At 45.8% G+C, this 23020-nt stretch overlaps 1 protein-coding gene across 2 annotated transcripts in view; it reads left to right on the top strand.

The window, feature by feature from the left end:
- The first annotated feature begins 1210 nt into the window (after positions 1-1210).
- Positions 1211-23020, top strand: part of Mnn1 (menin 1) — a 42236-nt gene continuing 20426 nt past the window's right edge. Inside the window, exons 1-6 of one of the 2 annotated variants that reach the window (XM_077674261.1) lie at positions 1211-1735; positions 11052-11204; positions 14891-15066; positions 18021-18286; positions 19445-19620; positions 22119-22336. In XM_077674261.1, the coding sequence (XP_077530387.1) occupies positions 1282-1735; positions 11052-11204; positions 14891-15066; positions 18021-18286; positions 19445-19620; positions 22119-22336 (1443 nt within the window). In that variant the 5' untranslated portion in view covers positions 1211-1281. The remainder of the gene's footprint in view (positions 1736-11051; positions 11205-14890; positions 15067-18020; positions 18287-19444; positions 19621-22118; positions 22337-23020) is intronic. The other variant, XM_077674262.1, reaches the window with a different exon arrangement.

The following is a 23020-nucleotide window of genomic DNA, read 5'->3' as shown; positions in this document are numbered from 1 at the left end:
AATCCCGGTTTCACATACACGCCATGTGTCCACACATCATATCAGAATTTTTTGGTCGACCGACCGGTTTAGGGGAAATGCATTAGTTTTTTGACAGGCCACAATTGGTCCAATTGAGAAAGATTACGGCATCTGCTCTTTGTAGCAAATTCTAAAAAGCGTCAAGTCTGAAGAATGACGAGAGGGTAAGGCGGGAGGGAAGAGAGAGGCCCCCTTCCCTTGCATTTTTTAAACCTAGCCCTCAGCATGCATGTAATATCCGGCCCTGCTCAAAAGTGGGGTTGGGAAGTGAGGGCAAGTGTGGAGTGCATTGGCACTCCCATACTATATGGTAGAGGGTGCCAGGCTGGGGAGCTGTAACTGTAGAAAGACTGCGTCTGTTAGGTCAAAACCCCCGCCTGTAACTGCCTCTCGTAGAGGAGTTTGCTTGTCTTATCCGTTACGTGAAGAGCTCTCTTCAACGATTTTTTTTTATGGGCTCGAGCCACTTTTGGGGGGCGGCCCATTTTTCTCTGTCAGCAGCACGTTTTGAGTGAGTGACATTAGCAGCATTGTTGAGGTAGTTTTTCATGTGCACAACTCTATGGTGTCCACGAGGCACATGTTGTTTACTCCGTCATTCTCATAAGAATGGTCCCAATGCTTTAATGTTCGCTCTCACCACGAAGCCTAACTGCTTTACTGCAAAACATAATTTAAGCTTGGCAGTATAGTGCGATGCATTTTTGTACACACTGGGGTCACGTAGGCCCACAAGGAGTTGATCCTGGGTCAACTTTGCTGCATGCTGCAGAGGTTAACACTGAGCTGTGTTCAAACATATATGCCGATGCAAGGGGTCTGTCCAGTCTGGGGCCTAGTGTTATGTAGTGAGCACCAAACTTTAATGCGAAAGCAATGAGGGCCCGCTTTTCAGCAAACTGGCAAGCGTCGTTAACTCTTGCATTAAACTGCGACAGGAAGAAGAGGCAGTGAAACGAGTAGAAAACAGATTGAAGCTATTAGAGATCGTTAAGGCGAACCGGCTGTATATCGATAGTGAACCACGCTGGTGCTGCTGCTTTTATTAAACAACACTTATCGCCGTTTTTACACGCCCTAATACAGATTTTGAATTTACCGCCAAACCACTTGTTGGCTAAACACTAGACGCCAAACACCACACTCGCCTTTGAAGCCGACCGCTATTTCCCTCATCGAAGCCGCGCGTCATGAAAGGTGTGGTAAGCCGCGACGCGCGCCTCACGCGGCCCTAGCGGCAACTTTTGAAAACGACGCTCCATGCGCGTTGCGCAGCGCCTCAAAACAAACATGGCGCTCGGCGCTAGCGTGAAGCGTCATTTCCCGATGCGCAAAGTGGACGACGTTGTCGAGTTCTTTCGAGCCCAGCTGGAAAGCGACAACGAACCGGACCTGGCGCTGCTCTCCATCGTGACCGGGTACATCGAAAACCTGCTGACATTCCACCGCAACGTCGGCGTGGAGCCGCCGGCGTCCGAAGCCGCCAAGCAGCAGCAGTGTTTTCCCGTCGTCGAGTGCGGTCCCATCGAAGCGCTGCACGCCAAGTTCGCCTGTCAGATCAAAGGATCGCTCGATCTGAGCGCGCTCGATACGGACACGGTAGCCGGCACGCGCGATCTCATCAAGCGCGTATCGGACGTGATCTGGTCATCGTTGACGCGGAGCTACTATAAGGATCGGCCTCACCTCCAGTCTCTCTACAGTTATCTCACCGGTGAGTGTACGCGCAATCGATGGAGATTTGGTTGTTTATTTACGCAGCTCGCCGCTGACGTAAGTGGGAGAACCGCGGGCCGATGTTCCGGGAAAAACCCCGGAGTGTTACGTAACTCGGGTGACCGCTCGGGAACGGAACCCAAGACTGCCGGCAAGCATGGGTGATCGATTGCTGGTGTGTGTGGGTAGTGGGCGGTTTTCGCTTTCGTTTCACGGGCGGATGGCGAGGGAGAGCGCTAAAGGGGAACGAAAAAAAAAAAGAAAAAAAAAACTGTTAGCGCCTGCCCGTGTAAAGATGTCGCCGCGTGCGGCCGGTGGCTTATTGCGTAGTTGTCAATTGAGCGAACTAGAGTGGACCAAATCTGACAGCGCGATTCGTGCGCGCTCCTTCGAGCGAGCGCGGACCGATTCCCGAGTTGCGGAGAGATACGCGGGATAAATGCGATTCGTGTTCCCGTGTTTGCGTTACCGCGTAAGCGGATTATCCGTTGATTTCTTTCGCGGTTACGCGTCGGCAGGCAGAGTTAACGCGCGCGTGTCTGCGTGAAATTGATTAAAAAACAAATAAGCGCGCTGTTGCTGTTTTTTCGGGCCCGCTGGGTGTAAAATTATCGTAATTTTTTCTCCTCATTGACGCCACCTTTCGCGAGTCAGAAAGCTTCCGCGCTTGCAAAAGTTGCGTCTGTGGAGTCGTTTTATTGTTGCGCGAGTTGATTGAGGGAGTTACCGACAACGCGCGCGTTGCAAGCTGTGGCTTGGACGGCAGTCGACAAAAGCAATTGTAGTCGCCCAACTAACGTACGCTGTCAGCAGTGGAGTACGGAAAAAGATACACGTGTAAATTTCTTCACCGTTTTTGTTCTTTTTTTACTATTCGGCAATGACTTGTTGGGCTCAATAATAAGCGGTCAAAAGGCCACGTCTGGGGCTAACTTGTCAACTTTCGTTTTTAGTGCTGATATCGAAATTTTACTATCGACTCGAAATCTTTTGATAAAGCAATTAAAGAAAAGCTTTCGAGTTTAAAGTTCTGTAATTCCAGTACCGAAAAGGGGTAAGGCCGAAGGATAGACAATACAAGTAAGGATTAAACAAATGAATTTATTACCCTCACAACAGCGAGCACATTTACAAACAGCAGCAACAAAATACAATCAGAAAAGGTTTCCGTATGAAAAACACAATGTCGGTTTCTAACTGTCCTTTTGAAAAGCCAACAGCCTTGTTTGTCTTTCTGCGAATTCACCTCGCTGGACAAGTTTTCCTCGAAGAATCGATTTCATAGAAATGGTTCTTTCATCGTTGCTGTGATGATTGGGCAGGGAATCTGTGTGTTATAAACAGACTATCATCTTGCAGGGTGACCACATACATAACAGCAAGAACTGGTGGGGATAAAACAACTGTAAATGAAAAAAAAAAAAAAAGAGGTTAGACAGGCAATTAATAAATTGCTCCAAGACCGGATTGTAAGCAGGTGCTATGAATCGGTTTAAATGAGTAAAATAACTAGGACCAGGCCAATTTTTTTGTGGGTTGCCACGGCCAAGTACACGGAGATCCCAAATTGTAACGTATTGTATCGTAATCTGTATCGTAATTGCATCATAATATTGTATTGTAATCTGACGATGCAAAATAGAAATGAAACAGCTAATGTTGAAAAGCTCAACATGCATAAATCTTAACAAAACTACGTCTGAAAGTTAATTTGGGTCAGTTTGTGAAGCACGTCGTCTGGAAGTTCAAGGGAGACTGTGGCTTTGCGAGAAATTGGTGAAAAATTGAAAGGCTCGATTGTTGTTTTCTTATCTGAAAAAACGCCTTTGGGTAATCAACCGCAATTTTTACTCTTATCGCTACTGGCTTTTTTGGCCACAGCTAACGATTCCCTCACACCAGGCAGCCTAACAAGGAAAAATAAATATTTCGCATTAGAAACAAAATGCCAGTGAGTGAATTGCTATGGAAATACAATGCAAAATGAGCAACATTTTTTACATATTTTTTGTTTTTGTTTTAGTGCCTCTTTAATCATAACATTCTTGCAGCTGCTGTGTGGTATGGTGCTAGTTCTGGCTACAATGCGGTTTCTACCATGCATTGCTGCCAGGGATAGGGATACGTCTGGAGTGTGTTTTACGTTTGCTTTGGCAGGCTTGTTACTCCAACATAAGAGTCGTGTAAAGAAAGCAAAGTTGTAGGCTGTCAGGATTAAAAAAGGTCGTGCTGCCATCTTTGAGTAAATAAAAAATTCAACTCTTTGCCCATAGAATACATAACATCGAAACAGGTGGACAAGCTTGCACCGTGTAGGAATTCTTATCTACTTTTTTTTGTTTTTTGTTTTCTTCTCTGTGGAAAGATTGCGGTCTTTTACTGTTCTTGTGATTTTTGTTGATCGGCTGAAGCAAGCAGCTATTCTCGGGTTGTTCCTAGATTTTTAAAAGACTTGTGAGTAATGACTTTGTGCAAAAATGAAGTAAAATTGCGGGTGATTGTTCTGATTAGTAATGCAGTGGGGCAAGCAGCTATTCTCGGGTTGTTCCTAGATTTTTAAAAGACTTGTGAGTAATGACTTTGTGCAAAAATGAAGTAAAATTGCGGGTGATTGTTCTGATTAGTAATGCAGTGGGGTCTGTGCTAGCAGGGCAATTCCCAAGACGAATTAAATTCGCTTCTTTCACCCTCGCCCTCCACGCCTCGCCGCACCACCCTCATTCCCACTTTCACTATGCTTCAAAATTGTTGACAGTAATCGACGGCCAGGACACTAAAAGTGTTGCTTCAAAGTTGCAGTGATTGTGTGGTGGTAGGCAGCTAACAATGGCTGTATTGTTACTCGAAGGAAGTTTATTAATGGTGGTGCCTTCGAACCTTGCTCTAGCATGCATCAGACCAGGCAGTGCCAGTAAGAATAGCTATACATTTGAGTAATAGTAGATGATTGATTATAATGTATTGTAGATAGAGTATTGTAATAGATAATAGAAGTGGCGAGGGAGAGTTGAAAGTGGTAGTATATAGGAAGGCTGCAAAAAACGCGGTTGGAGTAGTGTGCAAGGAATTTAAAATGGTTACTTCAGTGACGTACCGATAGTTAAAAGGAGGCAGTTTACCAGGGTTCCACCACATGTGTTGCCTTTTTTACTCGCTCCTATTGTGAGCTGGTGGAAAGGTACTCGTTCATTGCAAACAATTTGGAAATGTGAGGGGCGTTACACGATTGTTGTATTTCTAGTTTAAAAAAGAATGGTTGAAACCCAGTCAAATCTTTCTTAGCGATGTATCCAATGGTGCTGGAGCCATTGGGTGGAGCCATTTCTTTTGTCTGAGCTGCGAAGCATTTAGTGAGCTGTTCTTTGCAACAGTTATATCGTACTCGAGTACTTCGTTCCTGACCAATAGCATTGTGCAGTATTACAGAAGCGTGATAACTATGGAGTGACTATTACAGAAGCGTGAGTATTACGGAAGCAGAAAATTTTTTTTTTCTCCATCTTCAGCTTTTAATGGTTATTTTAGAGAAGAACTTTTGAAATGTTTGCCAGCTTAACGTTAGTAGTCGAGCAGCACAGCTGCAAAAAGGGGAATAACGTTGCCTTTAATTCAATAAAGCTCCAACCGTTCGAGAAGGGCAGGCTTTAAAAACTACAGACGACAGAAATATGTCAAATTTGCGTGGAAAACAAACGCTCGTCACATTTGGAGCACTTTAGGCGACAAATGAGTTAAAAATGTCATCTGCTACATAGCTTCATTGGCACGATTTCGGAATTAGGAGTGGCTGGATTGGTGGTGATGGTAGGCATAGCAGATGCTGCATGTGCAAATAAAAAGCACATTAGCTATGGCAAACGTAGAGCGCACTAGGTCATTGGCAGTTCTATACTTTGAGATGACACGAATCGCTAAGGGGTTGTTGTGGGGTTTCTTAAAACTTTTATATATAAAAAAAAAACAGCATTAACACACGTGCTAGCAAGTGGGCGAACAATGCGACTGGCGGCATTTGTTTTGTGTGTTTTGGTGTTGTTTGTAGGGCGCGCCGCGTTTTTCTGCGAAGTTTGTGAGCTTTTACGTTGCATTTACGTCACTTAGAGAACAAAACTGATGGGAGACAATGACGGAGAAAAATTGAAGTTTATTTTTCGCTTCCACTTTGGGAATGGTAGAACAGGCGTGATCTCTGTGTCGCGAAAGGAAACTTCAATTTTAGGAAATATACATTTCTTCCGTGTCTAAAAAAAAATTGTTACCAATTTTATGGAGATCTGGGAAGATGGACTTCTTTTTTTTTGTTGTAAAAATTATGTTTTTAAATAGTTTTGTTTGCGACAACTGCCACAGTTGCAGTATGACGTTTGTAAGGACCAAAGAAAGTTTCGAGAAGCGAGATAAAATTAAGAAACACGAATTTTAATGGTTTTTTTTTTCTTTTTGCTGGTCGACATGACTGTTTGTGCATTTGGAACTTTTTCAGCAAGCACTCGTCATGCTAGTGGTGGCTTGAAGGTTATTTCAAAAGAAAGGTAAAACAGTCATGTTTTTTTGTTTGTTTGTTTCTTGCTGTTATTGCCTAAAATGCCCAAATATCACATAAGGACAAGTTACACATGATTGGAATGGCCTTCGCTCATGCTGCAGGTATTATTTGACACAGCTATCAATATCTCATTAGATGCTGACATATTCCAGGAACTAAACTGGCTGTCTAAAAAAAGGAAGAAAGCACTGTGTGTGCTTCCACGTGTGCGATATGGTATTGCTGCCGTCTTGCTTGCTTGAAGAGGAAGACTCCACAGAGGAAGTCCGCAGCTGTATTGCTCAAAATCATTGCCTGCCCAGAAGGAAAGAAAGAAGGAAAAAAAGAGTTTTCTTTTTTGCGTGGTGCTCGCACAAGTCTCATACTGTCTAAGAGTGGAAGCAAAAACTGCTAGTTTAGCTTGCATAGGCAGTTGACTAACTGCACTACCAACTGCTCCACTACAAACTATTCGGATGACTGCAAAAGCTTTATGGTGAACGGACCTTGGGATGAGTCAAGCTTGTCAGAACTTGTTAGCAGGTTATAGGAAGCACTTTTAGTCCAGCATTGAAACTGTAGCTGTAAATTCGGTTATAAGAGGACAGGGAATTAATTTCCTGAGCAGAGAGCAAAAAAATCTCCGGAGGAGCACTGTTGGTGGATTTTTAGAACGAGAGAAAGATTGCAGGTGCTTGACTGTAATATCAGACATCCAGAAGAAGAAAACTTTAATATCAAACACACGACTCTAATCAGATTTTTTTTTCTTTTCGTTTCGTAAAGCAGCTAGGCTTACGGCTTTGTTTCTAGCTTCAGATTAGAGCCTTGTTTTTGAAGACACACTCTGGGCTTGAAATAGAATAAATTAAACTGGTAATTAGGTACTTTTTGAGGTTTGTTTAAATGCTTTCTTGGTGTCGCTTCATGAAAATATGCCTTACCGCTTCAAATAACATCTGCCCAATTCGGATGACTGGCCGGCTGAGTGCGTCGATTGCATGCAGGAGTGCTTTCTTGCACTGGCTGCAGCTGTGACATGTCATGTGATTCAGCCGTCATTGCAACCTCATTGTTTTGGCAGATCTCGTCTCTGCTTGTGGGGGATTGGCCGAAAGCTAAATCGGTGCCAGGTTTAGTCTGAGCAGATAATTGCCGCCGATCAACACTTTCAAGCAATCAAATACTCAATCGGTTGACCAGTTTTAATCAATCAAGAATTTCAAGCAGCGAAAACTTGTCTGGAGCCAAAATCCGCACCACCCTTTTGCAAATTTGTTTTGTCTTAGCACGCATCTTTTTCCAGCGTCGCGAAACTTTCCCCGTTTCGGAGACCGTTACAAAGGTTTTAATGTTTTGATTTTTTGAATGATTTGAAAAGTTAGTAAGTAGGCAGTCTGAACAAAAAGATGTTTAGTATTTCATTCCTAGTATTTGCCTAATTAATCAGAGTGAAAAAAAATGGCGAAGCTTGCACTAAGTCGTGCAAGACTTGAACTATAGCGAAGATGGAGGAGTCCTTTCTATGAAAGCACTGAGGGGCACACCACCGTGCATTGGATTAGGTCTGAAATAGTTGAAATAGTTTATTTACATGTACCGTCTTCGTTTTTCACTGTGGCACTAGTAGTCATCATCGTAGCCATCTATATCGTTTTCTTCATGCATGACTGGGGGGACCGGATCTTTTCACCCGCAGGCTTTGACATTTCTCCCTAAGTGGAACGCGTCAAAACGCCTCAAAACTGGCGGCAACTGGCTTCGCGAACTGGGCGTCTGTAGCGCATGCTGTCTTGTGCTCCCCCCTTGAGTCACGGATGCGCGTGAACTGTTTTCTTGGTATTCTTTTTTTGCGAGCGCCACGCGCAAAGCTGTACGACGCCGGGCGCTCCTCGTAAAGCGCGTGCTCACGTATGCGGTAAACGGCTGGAGTAACTATGACCCAGTTTTTTGATGACGGACACATTACGGCCAGCAACAACAGCTTCGCTGTTGAAAATATCTCCGCAAAAATAAGGCCACTCAAAAATGTGTTAGGGCAAGCATATGGAATTGGAGAGAGAGCAAGCTTTACACAATCTAAATGGACGGAACAGTTTACGAGCTACCCCATATCCACCGCAGCTGTTGAGACTTTGCACAGCTGTTGCAAACTTCAGAAGTGTTCGGAAAAGTGATCCATGCCACTATGCCCTTTGGGCAGTGGCGTGTGTTACGTCTAGCATTGTTAGCAATTTGGCAATCTCGAGTCGTATAAACTTGTTTGGCCAAACATTTTCCAACACACACAATCCAGCAACAAGTCAACAGAGCTGCTGCATTTTGTATTTTCAAATATTTGGTTACTGTTTCTATTTTTGTTGTCGTCGCGTACGACAGAATGCGAGATGCGTCTTGCGAGCTTCGGACGCGAAATAATAATGAAACGTAAATAACAAAGAAGGCTTACAAAAAGGAATATGGCTGGGGGGCATTGTACTCGCAGGGCAGAATGGAACAAAGCGAAGCCCGGGCGAAAGCAGCAGCATTTAACAAGAAAGAGGCCAGGGTGTCGACGTCTCTTCGAACACTTGAACATCAGTTTATCTGTTTATTTACCACTGTTTGCTTTTTTTTCCTTGCCTGAGCGTTTACTGGAAGCACATGCTCAGGCAGGTGCAATGGCATTTTAACAAGCGATGGTGTCGATGCCTTTTTGAGGATTCGAACAATTGTTTTATTTTATTTCTATTGCTTGGCCACTGCTTATTTATTTATACTCTCCTGCGTGTTTGCTTGTGCTGGCACTTGCTCAGTGTTTGTGTTGCGTATTTATTTACATTTATCAGTATCTACATGGTGTCTGTATTTATTGCATGAAGTTAGCACAGCACCTTGCGCTGTGTTTTTATGTGTCAAAACTCATCTGGAAGGCTTGTTGTTTAGACGTATTGTATTAAAAAAACCCAGCTTGCACTTTTGGACCGTCCCAAGGACTCCGTGCAGTCGAGCCCATCGGCTAGGCTTGCAAATGATGTCCTCCACTGCGGCACGATTGCTTTGTTTAAAGAAAAGTGCTACTAGTTTGTTTATCAAATACAGTTGAGCCTCATTATAATGAAGTAGTACCGGGGCAGTAAATTAGCTCGTTATATCCGATACTCGCTTTAACCGTAGAGGTAAAAATCGGTTCTAATAAATCGGCAATCTGGCTCGCGCAACAATCCTAGATAAAAAACGCATTGTTCTAGGCTTCGAACCCACTATAAAGGTGGGAATCCTTGTCTGTCTCCTTGTTGCATTTCAAACTAAGCAGACTGGAATGTGAGATCAAGAAATTACAACCGAACAAAGTTTGTTCGGCAAAACAGGCCTGCGTTCTTATTTACTTGAAGGAGGATGTGTCCTTAGCCTTGACAGTCTGAGCGTAATGAAGTTTTTCACCATGTCTAATGCAATAAAGGGACTTTTCTACGTGTGCAGTTTTTAAAGCTACTAAAAAATGGTTGTTTCGTCCCACTATTTTTGAAATATTGCTGTTAATATGCAAGCTGTTGATTTTTGAGCCTCACAAAAACCAAATATTTCTTTGTTATAGCCGGTAACGCGCGACTCTTGAGGTTTTGGTTTCATTATAAAAAGAGCAGGTGTCATTGAAAGGAAGCGTGACCAAATAAACTTTGTATTTAGTTTACTATATCCAATAATTTACTATATCAGTGTTCGCTATAATGAGGTTTGACTGTACCCATGAAGTGTGTAAAGCGTTAAATGCAGAAGAGGCAGCTCAGCAAAAAGCAGCTACAATACTGTATTGTTGTAAATGACTACTGCACATACATAAAATAAAGCGAATACTTCATGAATGTTTTGGCGAATTAAGAAAAAAAAGCAACATTTACAAATGGATACTCACAAGTGGGCATCTGAGATGGTGAGATATCGCAATGCAGCTGCATTAAGCAATAATTGACGTTGATGGAATGAGTGGTGCTGGATTTCGTCTTTGAAGGAGTAGTGACACGAAATTTTAAAGCTATCATATGTAAAAAGCTTCCTTTGTATTTAAAGATACCCCCTTGGAAGTTTAAACCACAACCGTTCAGTAAAACATAATTTAAATCTATTTTAATCCTTGCACACAAGAGAAAGCTCATCCGCGCCATCGAGCGGGCTCATGACGTCATCTGTGCTTTGACCCAAATGGCCGATGTCAAGGCTTCCGTGACGTGTCGAGGCAGCCGCGGTGCTGTAGGCGCACGCCATTCCGCCTTGTGCACACGTTACAGTATTTGGGACTGACATCACATGCGACTACAGCTGATCGGGCTGGTCTGGTGCGCACGCGCGCCCAGACCGGCATTGGCTGAAGTGCGACGAGAACAGTGACGTCGAATGCGCCTTCCTGTCATGGCGGCTGCCTTGGTGTTCGCTTCACCGAAACTGAAACTGACACGAAGAAACGGAGCTGTAGGTAATTATTTATGCTCCGTTCGATAATCTAATGTGCCATTCTATAATTAATGGACTTGTAGGCACCTGTAGCCGCAAAAAAAACGTAACACAAAAATTTCATGTCAGTACTCCTTTAAATATTAAGAAAGTACCCCTTATAAAACTAGTTCTATTGCAACAAATACTGAACAAATTCACTGGCGGTGTTTTTCATTGGAGCTGATTCAATAGCCATGCCACCCAAGGCACAACAATAATATTGCTAGTAGCTGTACTCACACACTTCACAAACTTGATCCACATAGGTAAAGAAGGTGTCAGGGATACGTGTCATACTCCGCCTCCTCTCGTGCAGGGAACAAGTTGGACTGCTTCGGCGTTGCATTTGCCGTGGTCGCCGCCTGCCAAACGTTGGGGTTCCCAGACATACACCTTGCCCTGTCAGAAGACCATGCCTGGGTGACGTACGGAGACGACAGCGAGGAGACCGCTGAAGTCACCTGGCACGGTGAGAGCGACAAGGTCCTTCTTGTAAGGGGCGAAGCCCCTTAGGGGCTAAAGCTGTTGGCGTCTTCTGTCGTTGTCGTCGTCATAATCATCGTCTCATGTAGTCACCGTACTAAAACACCGGGAAACTCATTTACGCCTCGCGCTAGAATGTAACACGTGCTTGAAAAAACACTGGGACACAAGTGTATGCCTCATGCTAGAGAGCTTCGTACTTCAAAAGACAAGAGACTTTTACAGCAAAGCTGCATACCTATACCTCCAAACGGTTTCATCTCCGTTGGCAAGAAGGCCAAGGCGCCAAGACTACACTTATACACTGCATGCTTTGCCCCTCCCCTGGTTTCACGTTAGGGGAGATGGCCTGGGATTCTTTGTTTCTTGCTGCAGTTTGGCGACATGTTTCTGATTACTTTTGCTCTCGCCTCACTACCTTCCGTCAACCACTGTATACCAAAACGGCGAAACGGAATCGGACCCCTATGTTCGATTATTTGCAGAAATTCCACGCTTCAAAATCTGGTGCCTGCATTTTGCTGGGGTCTTAATCTACGTACAAACCTCTCCTTACTTACCCTGTGAGCGATTGATGCCGCAATCTAATTTATGGCGTCTAGGTCGATCATGCGTTATTTGTGGGTCGCTGAGCTAGTAGTCGTGGTAGCTGGATAATGAATGAACAGCTCATAAAAGCAACTGCTGAACAAGTCTAGATAGATATCCTTCATTAACATTCGGTGGTCCTCCTCCGCCTTTGTAGTTCTCAGTGATGACCATTTCCAATGTAGACCTTTCGCCACGATGAACCACCTCAACAGTCCTTCTCTTCTCGCAGGTGTGTGATGTCGCACTTTCGGGACTGCCGACATTATTTTTTTATCTTTGTAGTTGCCAGGCATGTGAACCCTTTCCTTTTGTTTCTTTTCGTCTCAGTTTTTATTTTTGCATACAGAACAGGCAGCTGAGTAACTGCACGAGTTGTAATAGTTATCTAAAGGGCAAAATACAGCTTACCCGTAAAGTGGGAAAAAGCCGGTTAGAGTAAAGGCTAGTTTAAGCCAGCGTTTTTACTAGTCCTGGATTGTCAGCAAGCTGTATATGGCGTGGGAAAAAAATAAAATAAAGAAACAAATGCTCGATTACGTCGAGCACAGTCCATGGTGAATTTTGGACTGTGAAACGAGGCAGCCCAGGCGCTATATCTAGATAAGGGGAAATCGCTTTGCTTTATGATTATCAAGTGCAGCTGCGGACTAGCAAAAGAAAAAAAGTGTTAGTGTTAACGCACGTTACAAAAATGTCCTTTATCGCCAGAGCACAAGGTTGTTTTCCAAAATATCTTGTAAAGCTGAATTTCGGAATGAAGTTGGTCAGCTTCCGTGCTTACACTTTCCAGCTATATATTTTTATCATTAAATCATTAAATGTGCTGTATAGGGACTCCATTAATAATCTGTATGTGTAGATGCATGCAACCATTACATGCGAGTTAATTGTGTTTGGAAGAAATTGCACCAATGTTTCTTTGTGCCGTTTGTGTCTAATTATTGCAGTTGCTGCGGAGAAATGTAGGGAGGTTAGCCGCAGTGGTTTTTCTCTCGGGTTCGCGAGGAAAGGAATATCTGTATGCAAGAGAATGAAAGCCGAGATGTAAAAGCGGGATGCAGACAGATGGTTTGGCTTCCAGGTAGTAAACCCAACTGAGCTGAGAAAGGCTGTAAAACTTTATTACCAGTAATTGGATTTCAGTTGGCAGTTGTGTTTCTTTAGAAAATGGAAAATTACATATTCTAAGGCAACTATTGTGCCTGAAGAGAAGGGCTTGTCGTTTTTCTGCTGTTCAGTTTAACTTAAAAGTTAAAGGGGCATGAATTTATTCGGAGAGGTCTAGATTATAACCAGCCATAGCTTTAAGACAAAAGGTAAATACAGGGCAATTATATTTTGACTCAAGATGAAACAAAGGTTGGAGTGCAAACTGCTCAGTTTTGCAGGTCTTTCAAGTTATTAACAAACATTTCGAAAGCAGATTTGCTGAGTAGCGAAATGAGGGGCACTTTTGGCAATTCTTATTCAGCAGTTTCTGTAGAGGACGATCTGTAGGAGCGAGTTATTTGGCTGAACGGGAAAAGGGTGGACGTATGGTGGGGTGCCGTTTCCCTCCCTATGGCATATAATAAGAAAGGTTATAGTAATGGTGGTAATAATAAATGTTGTGTATTGTGACTGTTGCCTCTGTGTTTGGTAGCAACAGGGAACACGGCAACCAACATGACGTGTGGCTCCGCCACCTGGCAGCTATGAAGGCTTTTGGAAAGTTGTCTTACGTATTCAGTCATTCGGTGTTTGTACGGCCCAAGTGTGGCCAGTTTTCAATAAACATTTGTGTTCCTCAAGCCTTTGATATCTAACAATAAATAATACCTCGGGGACTGTATGTGGCAATTATTGTATCACTGAGAAAAACTCTCCTTGCCTTTTCTTTTTTGAGCAAGGGTACCATGGGCCAACTCACCACCATTTCCTTGTTTGCCGAGTAACTACTGAATTGCATCAGTGTTAAGCGTGACTTAGATACTTGAACTGTATGTTTAGCTGTTGTTTGTTTCTGTTTTCGTCGGCAATTTCCAACTGTGGTGCTTTCGTTGCCTAGCTGGCGGCAGCACCTCTGTTTTGACTGCAGTGTCTGGCATCTGTCCATGATTTTTTTTAATGTAAATTAAGTGGCAGGAACTGTAAAAGCGTGTTTCGTAGATCCTAAATTAAATTATATTTGTGTCGAAAATACATTTTTGAAAGTTTATGAAGCCATTTTAGTACTTGTAAAGGAAAAAAAACTTGTGAGGTCGAAAATACATTTTTGAAAGTTTATGAAGCCATTTTAGTACTTGTAAAGGAAAAAAAAAACTTGTGAGGTGCTGTTTCAATAGTATATTCACGGTTGCGGGATAGAGGTGGAGAAACGTTTTGAGGGGTAACCGCATGCAGTGACGGCGACAAGTGATGTGAAAGACTCAACTCAATGGGTTCAGCAAACAAATAGTGTGGGCAACAGCGACCAGCAAAAAAAAATTAATACACTGTTGTCAATGCCTTCTGTCACTGTTGCTTGTCGCTGTCGCTCACTTGTGGGCTGCTTCCGACCTGCCAAAAGCGAGCGACGGTGATGGCCTTTTGCCGTCGTCGCAGCCTCCCGGCGCCCTGTGTGAAAATTTTTTCGCTGTACCCGTTGAGGTGTTTTTTGCATTGCCCGTTGCCATCACTGCATGTGGTTACCTTTTTATTCCTGAACAACATCAGATGTATTGGGCCTCCAAGCAATCGGCTCTGAGAGCAAGTTGCAGGGAAAGTTTTGTTCTTTGAGACGTCCTTTTGTGGGGCATGTCAATGACAAGCAAGCAGGGTAGAGTCAGTCAGAAATGCCACATTATTCGTCCAAGGGCACACCTCTCATTGATCAACTTGGTGGAACGTGTTCGCTTGCAGAATCTAGTGTGCTGGGTTTCAAAGATCCTCATATAGCCACATTCATCCCGAGCATGGAGGCAGTGTAAAGGCCTTCCCTGTGTTGTTGCTGCTGTAAAAAAAATGCACTGACCGCCTTAATGTGAACCACACATGAACAAGGCCCTGTGGCAAACCTTCGTGCCATGGTTGGGGGAGTAACCATTGCTGCATTCTGTGCAGGCAAGGGCAACGAAGACCGACGAGGCCAGCCCATCCCACAGGACAAGAGTTGGCTCTACCTCAACGGCCACGCCATCCAGTGCACCCGGGCCACCGAGGTGGCAGCGCTTGTCTCTGCTATCAACCCCACCATCTCCCCCACCACTGACAGCACCGAGCTCGTCAGTCTGCAGCAGGTGTGTGCGTGCACATGCGGTCTTTATTGGTGCTGTTTCAACTGTACTCCCTTTTGACTCCATGTGTACTCTGCTTACAGCTTCATTTGAGTCCCATGTACTGTGCACAATTTACTCCATTTTATACTCTTCTTACAGCTTCGACTCCCTTTGCACCCCGTACAATATACTCCGTCTGTACTCTATTAAAGGGACACTGAAGTGATATGTAAACATTGCGGGATTACTAGCGCAAATTGTAGTCCGGAGTCCCCAGGCCATGTTTCGGCCACTCTGGGCGCGTTTACGCGATTTTATTTAGTAGAAAAATTAATTCGAAAATGCTGTCCTCCTTTCTTTACGCTCGCCCATTTTCTGTGGCGTTTTCGTGTGACGTCGGGAGGAGCCGAGCTCGCAATTGACTGCGCTACTGCACGGCTCCCCGGCCTTCAGACAGAGTCAGTCGGTCCAGCGTTTCGTCCGCCGGCCGCCGACGGGTCGTTGCAATTCGTTCGCTCAGTTGGAACGAAGCCAGGACACGTTTGTGAATGGAAGAATGTGCCTTTCTTTACTTGGTTAGTTTGTACACTGTATCTAGCTCCAAGTCAAGGTCGCTTCACACAAGCGCTGCACAAGCGCACATGCGACGCTTCGCTGACTGGTTCGCCAGTAGGAAAATATAAGGCCTCTTGAAGGCGGAAGAAGAGTCAGCGAAGTCAATATAGGTACTAAGGAAATAAAATCAACTGATATTTTTACCGTACAGCGTAAAACTAGGGTGCGGGAAGAACTTTTTTGCGCTGGGCGAACAAGCACAACGGCCAGCAGCACGCCTACGCATCTGCGAACGTTTTTCCGTCTAAGAAATGCAATTGCTAGACGTGAGATATTATGGAAACTTGGGGGATGCTTACTGCACGAGCGCAAAACAACAATTAGTCACCTAAGCTTCTTGGAATGCTAAAACTCAATAAAAGTGTAAACTGGTTATACATTATATACCTTATATTTCCAAGGTCGGCAGCGCTCGCCCGTGGCCGAGTTGTTTGGAGCGCTAGGTATGTCAGTGCAAGTGTTTTGCTAGTCACAAGTCTAAATCCCCGCCGCTACGTGGTTTTTTTTTTATAAGTTAACTTTTTTGTTTTCCGCCGATGTTTTCTATACTGAGTTCACCTTTTTTTGGGCCACAACGTTCATTGCTCCACGAACTAGTTCACAGAACGTGCACAGGCTGGCACTGGCGAGCTAGCCAGTTCTCGTTGGCGTGCTGTTTCCATAAGCACCGACTGCTTGCGGGCAGTGGGCACAGGCCAGAATCAACAGACCCTTGGCCTGGTGCGAACAGTCTTTTTACGATACAGGCATGAGTGAGGCAAGCTCCAAATATAGGGGAAAAGCGCATCGCATTTGGGCGTCTGCGGGGACGCGGAGGGCGTTCATGCACTGCGTAGGCCTCGGCTAGTGAATGCTACGATTCCAAGCCGTCCTGGCAGGCTTATCTTATGCATTTTACAACCGACAACATGGCAGAAGCGCGGTACGATGATTACTGAGATATTGAGAATGCCCATCCAACAATGCCGTTGGTTGTGTTCTACAGAACCGAAATCGAAACCGAAACTTGTTTGATTGCTAACCTTGGGCATCGTCCAATCACAGTGCCCCCTCCTCCCATCGTCACAGCCTTAGTTGGTGCGGCCGCCGCAAACCACGCATGGTAGTTTTTCTTCTTTCGCGCTTTGTAAAATAATTACCGATTTTTCAACCGGATAAACAATGAAACGTGTGCTAATTTGAGCCAGTCTACGCAGTGCAAGCAAAAACGGGAGCGTGACAAATTCACTTCAGTGTCCCTTTAATAGTGCATGTTGGTCCCCGTAGACGATCAAAGGGAAGGGACCCCATTGTTTGAACTTCAACTGAACAGGGCCACAGGTGCAACTGATTGGTGTTTTCCAAATAATAGTGCTAATGTCCCCTGCATTGTTGGCCTCACCTCATCTGAACCCATTCCAAAGTGTTGTAAAAAGGTAGGAGCCCAGGTGGTCAAAATTAATCCGGAGCCCTCAACTACGGCGCTCCTGCGTTGCGTCGGCGCGTAAAACCCTACAATAAATCAATATAGAGACAGTTCTATGCCGACATTTTATTCCTGGAGGGTTCCTTTCAATTCAGTTAAAAAAATTTACTGTTCAGTATTCAATTTGACATTCAAAATAGTGTTTGTTACTATTCAAGACTTTGATTAAAATTCAGTTTGCACAGAAATTCAATGATTTTCACACTTGTAGCTATTAAAGTTTAGCTGAAAATTCCGTCCGTTTCATTCATGCCCTCGGTGTGTTTTCTCTGTGCACTCACTAGCTTTCTAAGTGGGAAATGCCTTTAATAGAATGCATTGGGTTGCTGCGTAACCCAGAGGCTTCGAAAGACAAGTGGTTTTTATAGTCATAAGCATTCGAAACTCGTGAACTGCTGGCGCATGTAATACATCTCCCGGTCGTTTAGCGCAAAGAAAACTGTAGGTACGTTTGAGGCAAGATGTACGTAATTAACTGGCAGCGCCCGCATTCGTTTAGTTATGAATGCTCTTTGGGTTGGTTTTTACGATAGTAAGCGAAAAGTGGCAGTGCAACAGCGGCACATGCGGGAGGAAAAGCAAGCACAAAGAGAACAGAACTCCTACTGGTGCTGTTTCAGGCAAGGGGCGCGCGAGCACCGCGAAGGCGGGAAATTTGAATGGCATTGGGTGGTAGCAGTGAGTGGATAACGGCGCCGCAGCCCATTATGGCGAATCACTGCTCTGCACTTCTGACAGCCTTTATGTTGAGTGGAATGGCCTTATTTTTTTTTTTTATTTCAGAGAGGTGCATTGATTAGCTGGCACAGCACTGTGAATCTTTAATGTTCCTTTGCTGTGATCACACTGTTTGTTTTTTTATAACTGACCGCTTCGTGGGTGGTGGTTGTTGCAGCAACTGCTGTGGCTCCTATACGATAAAGGCCACCTGCGGAACTACCCCATGGCCCTGGGGAACCTGGGCGAGTTGGAAGGACTGTTCCCGACGCCAGGCCGACCGCCGCCGCAGGACTTGTTCGCGGAGGCAGTCCATGCGTCGCGCACCTACTACCACAACCACCACGTCTACCCGTACACCTACCTCGGTGGATTCCTCTTCCGCAGTGGCCGACTCAAGGAAGCGCTTCGGGCATGGGCGGATGCTGCTGACGTCATCCGCAAGTGAGCTCCCCCCTCCCCTACCAGCTAAATAGTAACCAGTACCGGCTAAAGAGATAGAACAGATAGTCAGCAAACGTAACAGAAGACAAAGCCTAACATATGTGGTGGGATTGGTGGCTAGACTTGCGTCGCACAAATGAGACAGGCACTTGAGAAACTCTCTGATGACGGATGCAAACATTTATCTCTATGAGACGAGCTAACGATATGAATGTGCAGTCACCAACAGAATGCTATCATAGCCTCTATACTAAGGACACAAGGTTTAGCAAAACCAGAAAAACTAATGAGTCCAAGTGCAGTTCACACATAAACAGCTAATAAAAGAAACGTCTCAGGTGCGGTGCCGCCCTTGAGGCAGAGCCAAATGTCTTCGATGCGGCGGCTGTTGCTGTGACGAGCCACCAACAGCCACCACATTGAAGACATTTGGCTCTGCATCAAGGGTGGTACCGCACGTGAGACGTTTCTTTTATTAGCCGTTTATTTGTGAAGTGCACGTCGCACCCTCGATGCCAGCGATTATAATGCACGGCTGACGTTGGAGCCAGTAGACTTGCTGGCTCCGCAGTCAGGCACGGGAGCACCACGTCGCCCAGTCGATGCCGGCGATTCAATGCGCGGCCGTCGAGCAGCAGGTAGATGTGGCTGGCGCTGTAAGCTGGCTGGGTCTCCGGGCGTCCTCCATGACGGACTCGGCAGACCACGGGCTACCACGTCTTGTGGGTGGGTAGCCCTCACAACCGTGTTCCTCCAAATACCCCACTGTCACCCCTGCTTCGTCCCAGCCACAATCTCCTCTTCTTCCTCCCCTTCTGACGTCGCATTCAGCCTTCCTGTTATCCCGCTAGTTCCCTTGTGGCAAGCTTGTACTGGCACATACCCGCAGAGTCCACAGTCTACTGTCTCATCTTAATCAACGTCCTCGTCATCGACGCCTTGTCCGTCACACACACCACCTCTGTCCTCTGCCTCATCACACATGATAACGTGCAAGTACATCGAGAAAAAGCTTTTTTTTAACTGTGAAGCTGTTTAGCAAATGTAATCCATTTGACAAGTATTGCAAGTGCTTGAAAGTTCAAACTACTTTGGCATTGCCGCAGTGTTCACACAGCTGGTTTTCCTTGTTCTCGCTTTGGCCTCCTCCCCGTCCAGGTTCAACTATGGGCGTGAGGACGAGGAGATCTACAAGGAGTTCATGGAGATAGCCAACGAGCTGGTGCCCCAGCTGGTCAAGCTGAGCAGCTCGGGTGACGGCTCCCTGCTGCAGGACCCGGGCTGCTTTGCGCACCTGCTGCGCTTCTACGACGGACTGTGCGCCTGGGAGGAAGGTAGGGACGCTGCCCCTATTTATACATTGGAGCTATTCTAGGGCAGCTCCCCTGCTTTCTGTGCATGGGGACAAAAGCCGCCCCCTCTCCCTTCAGTCAGCTGTTCGCCTCCAGTGCTTCATATTTCAATACAAGATGGCATATATTGCCCAGGAAGACTTTCTTCCCAGCAGTGCATTTGTGTTTAGAGGTGAAGCTGCCTTTGAAGGGGTCAATGTAAGCTTGGTCTTTGTAAGTTGGCTTTCCCACATTGTGTGTCGCGCAGCGAAGCCCACTCGTGAAAAAAGAATTGCAAATGCGCCAGAAGGAAACTGCTGACGACGATCAGGCCGTGCGGTTTCCAATTGTACGCTCAATGCCAGGCAAGACCCAAAAATCGTCAGGCCAAAAATGCAAGACGACAACAGGGCTACAATCCCGCTGAATGCTTCCCCGGTGCGATGGCGTGGTTTGAGCGATCGTTGGTGGCCAACCAGTATCGCACAAACAGCTTCGCTCGTCCTCCACCTTTAACGAGTTGAATGGCACTGAATTATTTTATTTTATTTCCTGCGGAATGGGACGATCTATGCCTGGCTCCAAAGATTTATCCTTACATATGCCTGTCATTGTCGTCGCTGGTATTCACTGCACAACTTGGAACCGAAATCTTCCTCTTTGAGCGAAGTGGTGACACCAACAGGCATATTAATGGTCAGAATATGGTTAAACGGCGAGTTGCACTTGAAATAGAGACTCTGGCCACAGTTGTGGACCAGTTAATGGGCGTGTTCCCCAATACTGGGCTATGGTTGCAGCCAGAACTGAACCCCAGGCATCTAGAGTAAGTGCTGACGTAGGAGCACATTCATTCATAACACATTTTCTGATTAATTACCGTATTTACTCGCGTAATCCTTGCACTCGCGTAATCCTCGCACCCCTAATGTGAGCCACCAAAACTTGGATTTTTTGGTTCCTCGCATAATCCTCGCACCCCCAACTTTGCAGCGGCGAAAGTTGCCTGCTCGCGAAACCCGCATGGTGCACGCGCTCTCCAACGCGCGCCCTCCCCCGCCGCCTCTCCGTTCGGCGGAGAGCGCTGTGTATCCAAGGCCATCCAGGCGCCTTAACAACCTGCATGGCTACTCCCTAACAGGCGCCCTAACACGCTACTCACACACACGGAATAAAAAATTACGCATCGGAAAGAATGTTTTGACACTGTCCTTGAGCCGGTTTCGCGTGCGCGCAACTAGACGATGTTCGCGCAGCCCGCTGTCGTGTCGTCGTGTCGCCGTCGTGGTCCCGTCGTGTTGAGCGGCAGCAGTCAGTGAGTCACTCGCGTCAGTGGTGGATAGCTCGCTGCCATTTTGAGAACTTTTTGATCTCTGTTTTGTGCTTGGTGCCACTTCGCCATGGGGAAGAACGCCAGCTACACTGCCGCTTTCAAATTGAAAGCGATAGAGTACGCTATCGAACACGGCAACCGCGCCGCAGGCAGGCACTTTGGCGTCACCGACTTCAACGTGCGTTACTGTCGAGCTTCGCAAGTAGGGCACGCACATGACGACGAGATAGGGCGCGCGCCAGAAAGCAAAGGCGGCAATTTCATGATCGCTGATCGACGGGATACTGTTTACGTTGTAAATTATAAAATAAAAAGAAATAGCTGCTGTTGGCAACACTGAGCTTACATATACAAAAAACGATCGCTACATTTAGCGGGATTGGCAGAAGGCAAATTGGCAACACTGTGCACCATATTTTTTTCCCCGCATAATTCTCGCACCCCTAACTTCGCATTGACTTCTTCGAAAAAAAAGTGCGAGGATTATGCGAGTAAATACGGTATTATTATTATAAAGTGCAGCAAACATTGATGTCATGCCTGTACTTTACAATTTAAATGCATTTTTAAATTATGAATGCTTCCCTATGGCATCTTTCAGGGCCTGAAAGCTATGAGGGAGATGAATTACATTAATAATCTGTTCAGTGCACCAAAAAAAAAGTGAAACGAGAAAGCGCCGGCATTGCAGGAATTTTATTACATACGCACACTGCTGTTATCCGACATTTTCTAGTTCGTCCAGTGCATTCAGTAGGCTGCTGGCTCGCTACTGTGACGACGTTTCTCTCATAGGCTGTCACCCAAGAGTAGACATCGCCGAAGAGGTGGTAAGCTTAAACGGAATACACTCGTTTCTCCTGCCTGTTTTTTACCCACCGTGGTGGCTCAGTGGCTGTGGAGTTGTGCTGCTGAGCCCATGGACGCGGGTTCGATTCTCGGCCGCGGTGGCCGCTTTTCTGATGGATGCGAAAAGCGAAAACGCCCGTGTGTTCGAGATTTTGGTGCACGTTGAAGATCGGCAGGTGGTCAAAATTAATTGGGAGCCCTCCACTACAGTGCGCCTCATCGCCTGTGTAGTGTCGGTGCGTTAAACCCCGCAATCAATCAATCAATCAATCAATCAATCAATCAATCAATCAATCAATCTTCTGCCTGTTTCCCGCAGGTTCAGCCACGCCCGTGCTCCACATTGGCTGGGCACGGCCGCTTGTGGGCACCATTGCCAAGTTCCCGGCCACGGTCAGGGCAGCGGCGTCGGTGCATGCGTCAACCGGAGAGGAAGAGGAAGAAGCGGCGGAGAGCAAGAACCACAAAGATGCGCCGCCGTCCGTCTCCAAGGAGGACTCCAAGAAAAGCAGCGAGGCGTCCTCACAGGACAGCACGGTTAGTGACCTCTCCCTGTTATCGTTGTTTACACTTGCCCACACAAGGCTGCAGCTTTTACCGATTTCGGCACGAGTTCCAAGTGTGTTCCACGTGTTAATTGAGTGGTCTGTAGTGCCTAGGTTTCTAAAGGCATCGTTGCAGGATATCACGGTCAGTGAAGTCTCCTCCTTATCGTTGCTGACATTCGTCCATCTGAGGTTGTGACTCACCATTTTGAGCACCAGTAACAAGTGCGTTCCATGTGCTAATTGAGTGGTCTGTAGTGCCACGGTTTCTGAAGGCATCCATCCTCACAGGATAGCAAAGTCAGTGAAATCCCTCCATGATCATCAGCAAACTCTTATTGTTACTTATGTTTGTCAATCAGCTGAAGCTGTAGCTTTCACTGGTTTGAGCACTAGTGGTACAAAGTGCGTTCCACATGCTAATGGAGTGGTCTGTAGTGCTAAAGTTTCTGGAAGCATCTTCGCATGGTAGTACAGTCAGTGAACTCTTCCCACGATTAGCAACCCCTCCTTTTTTTTTTAGTCGTTCACCTGAGGCTGTGACTTGAGCACTTGAGGCTGTGGCCGTTTTGAGCACTAGTACCAACTACCAAGTGTGTTCCACATGCTAATTGAGTGGTCTGTAGAGCCGAGGTTTCTAGATGCATCCTGGCAGTATATTGCGGTCAACATCATC

The sequence above is a fragment of the Haemaphysalis longicornis genome, unplaced genomic scaffold (genome assembly GCF_048455015.1).
Source record: "Haemaphysalis longicornis isolate Haplotype H1 unplaced genomic scaffold, Haemaphysalis longicornis Haplotype H1 scaffold_6, whole genome shotgun sequence".
Classification (NCBI taxonomy): domain Eukaryota; kingdom Metazoa; phylum Arthropoda; class Arachnida; order Ixodida; family Ixodidae; genus Haemaphysalis; species Haemaphysalis longicornis.
The sequence above is the reverse complement of the archived record's forward strand: the minus strand, read 5'-3'. Positions and strand labels throughout refer to the sequence as shown.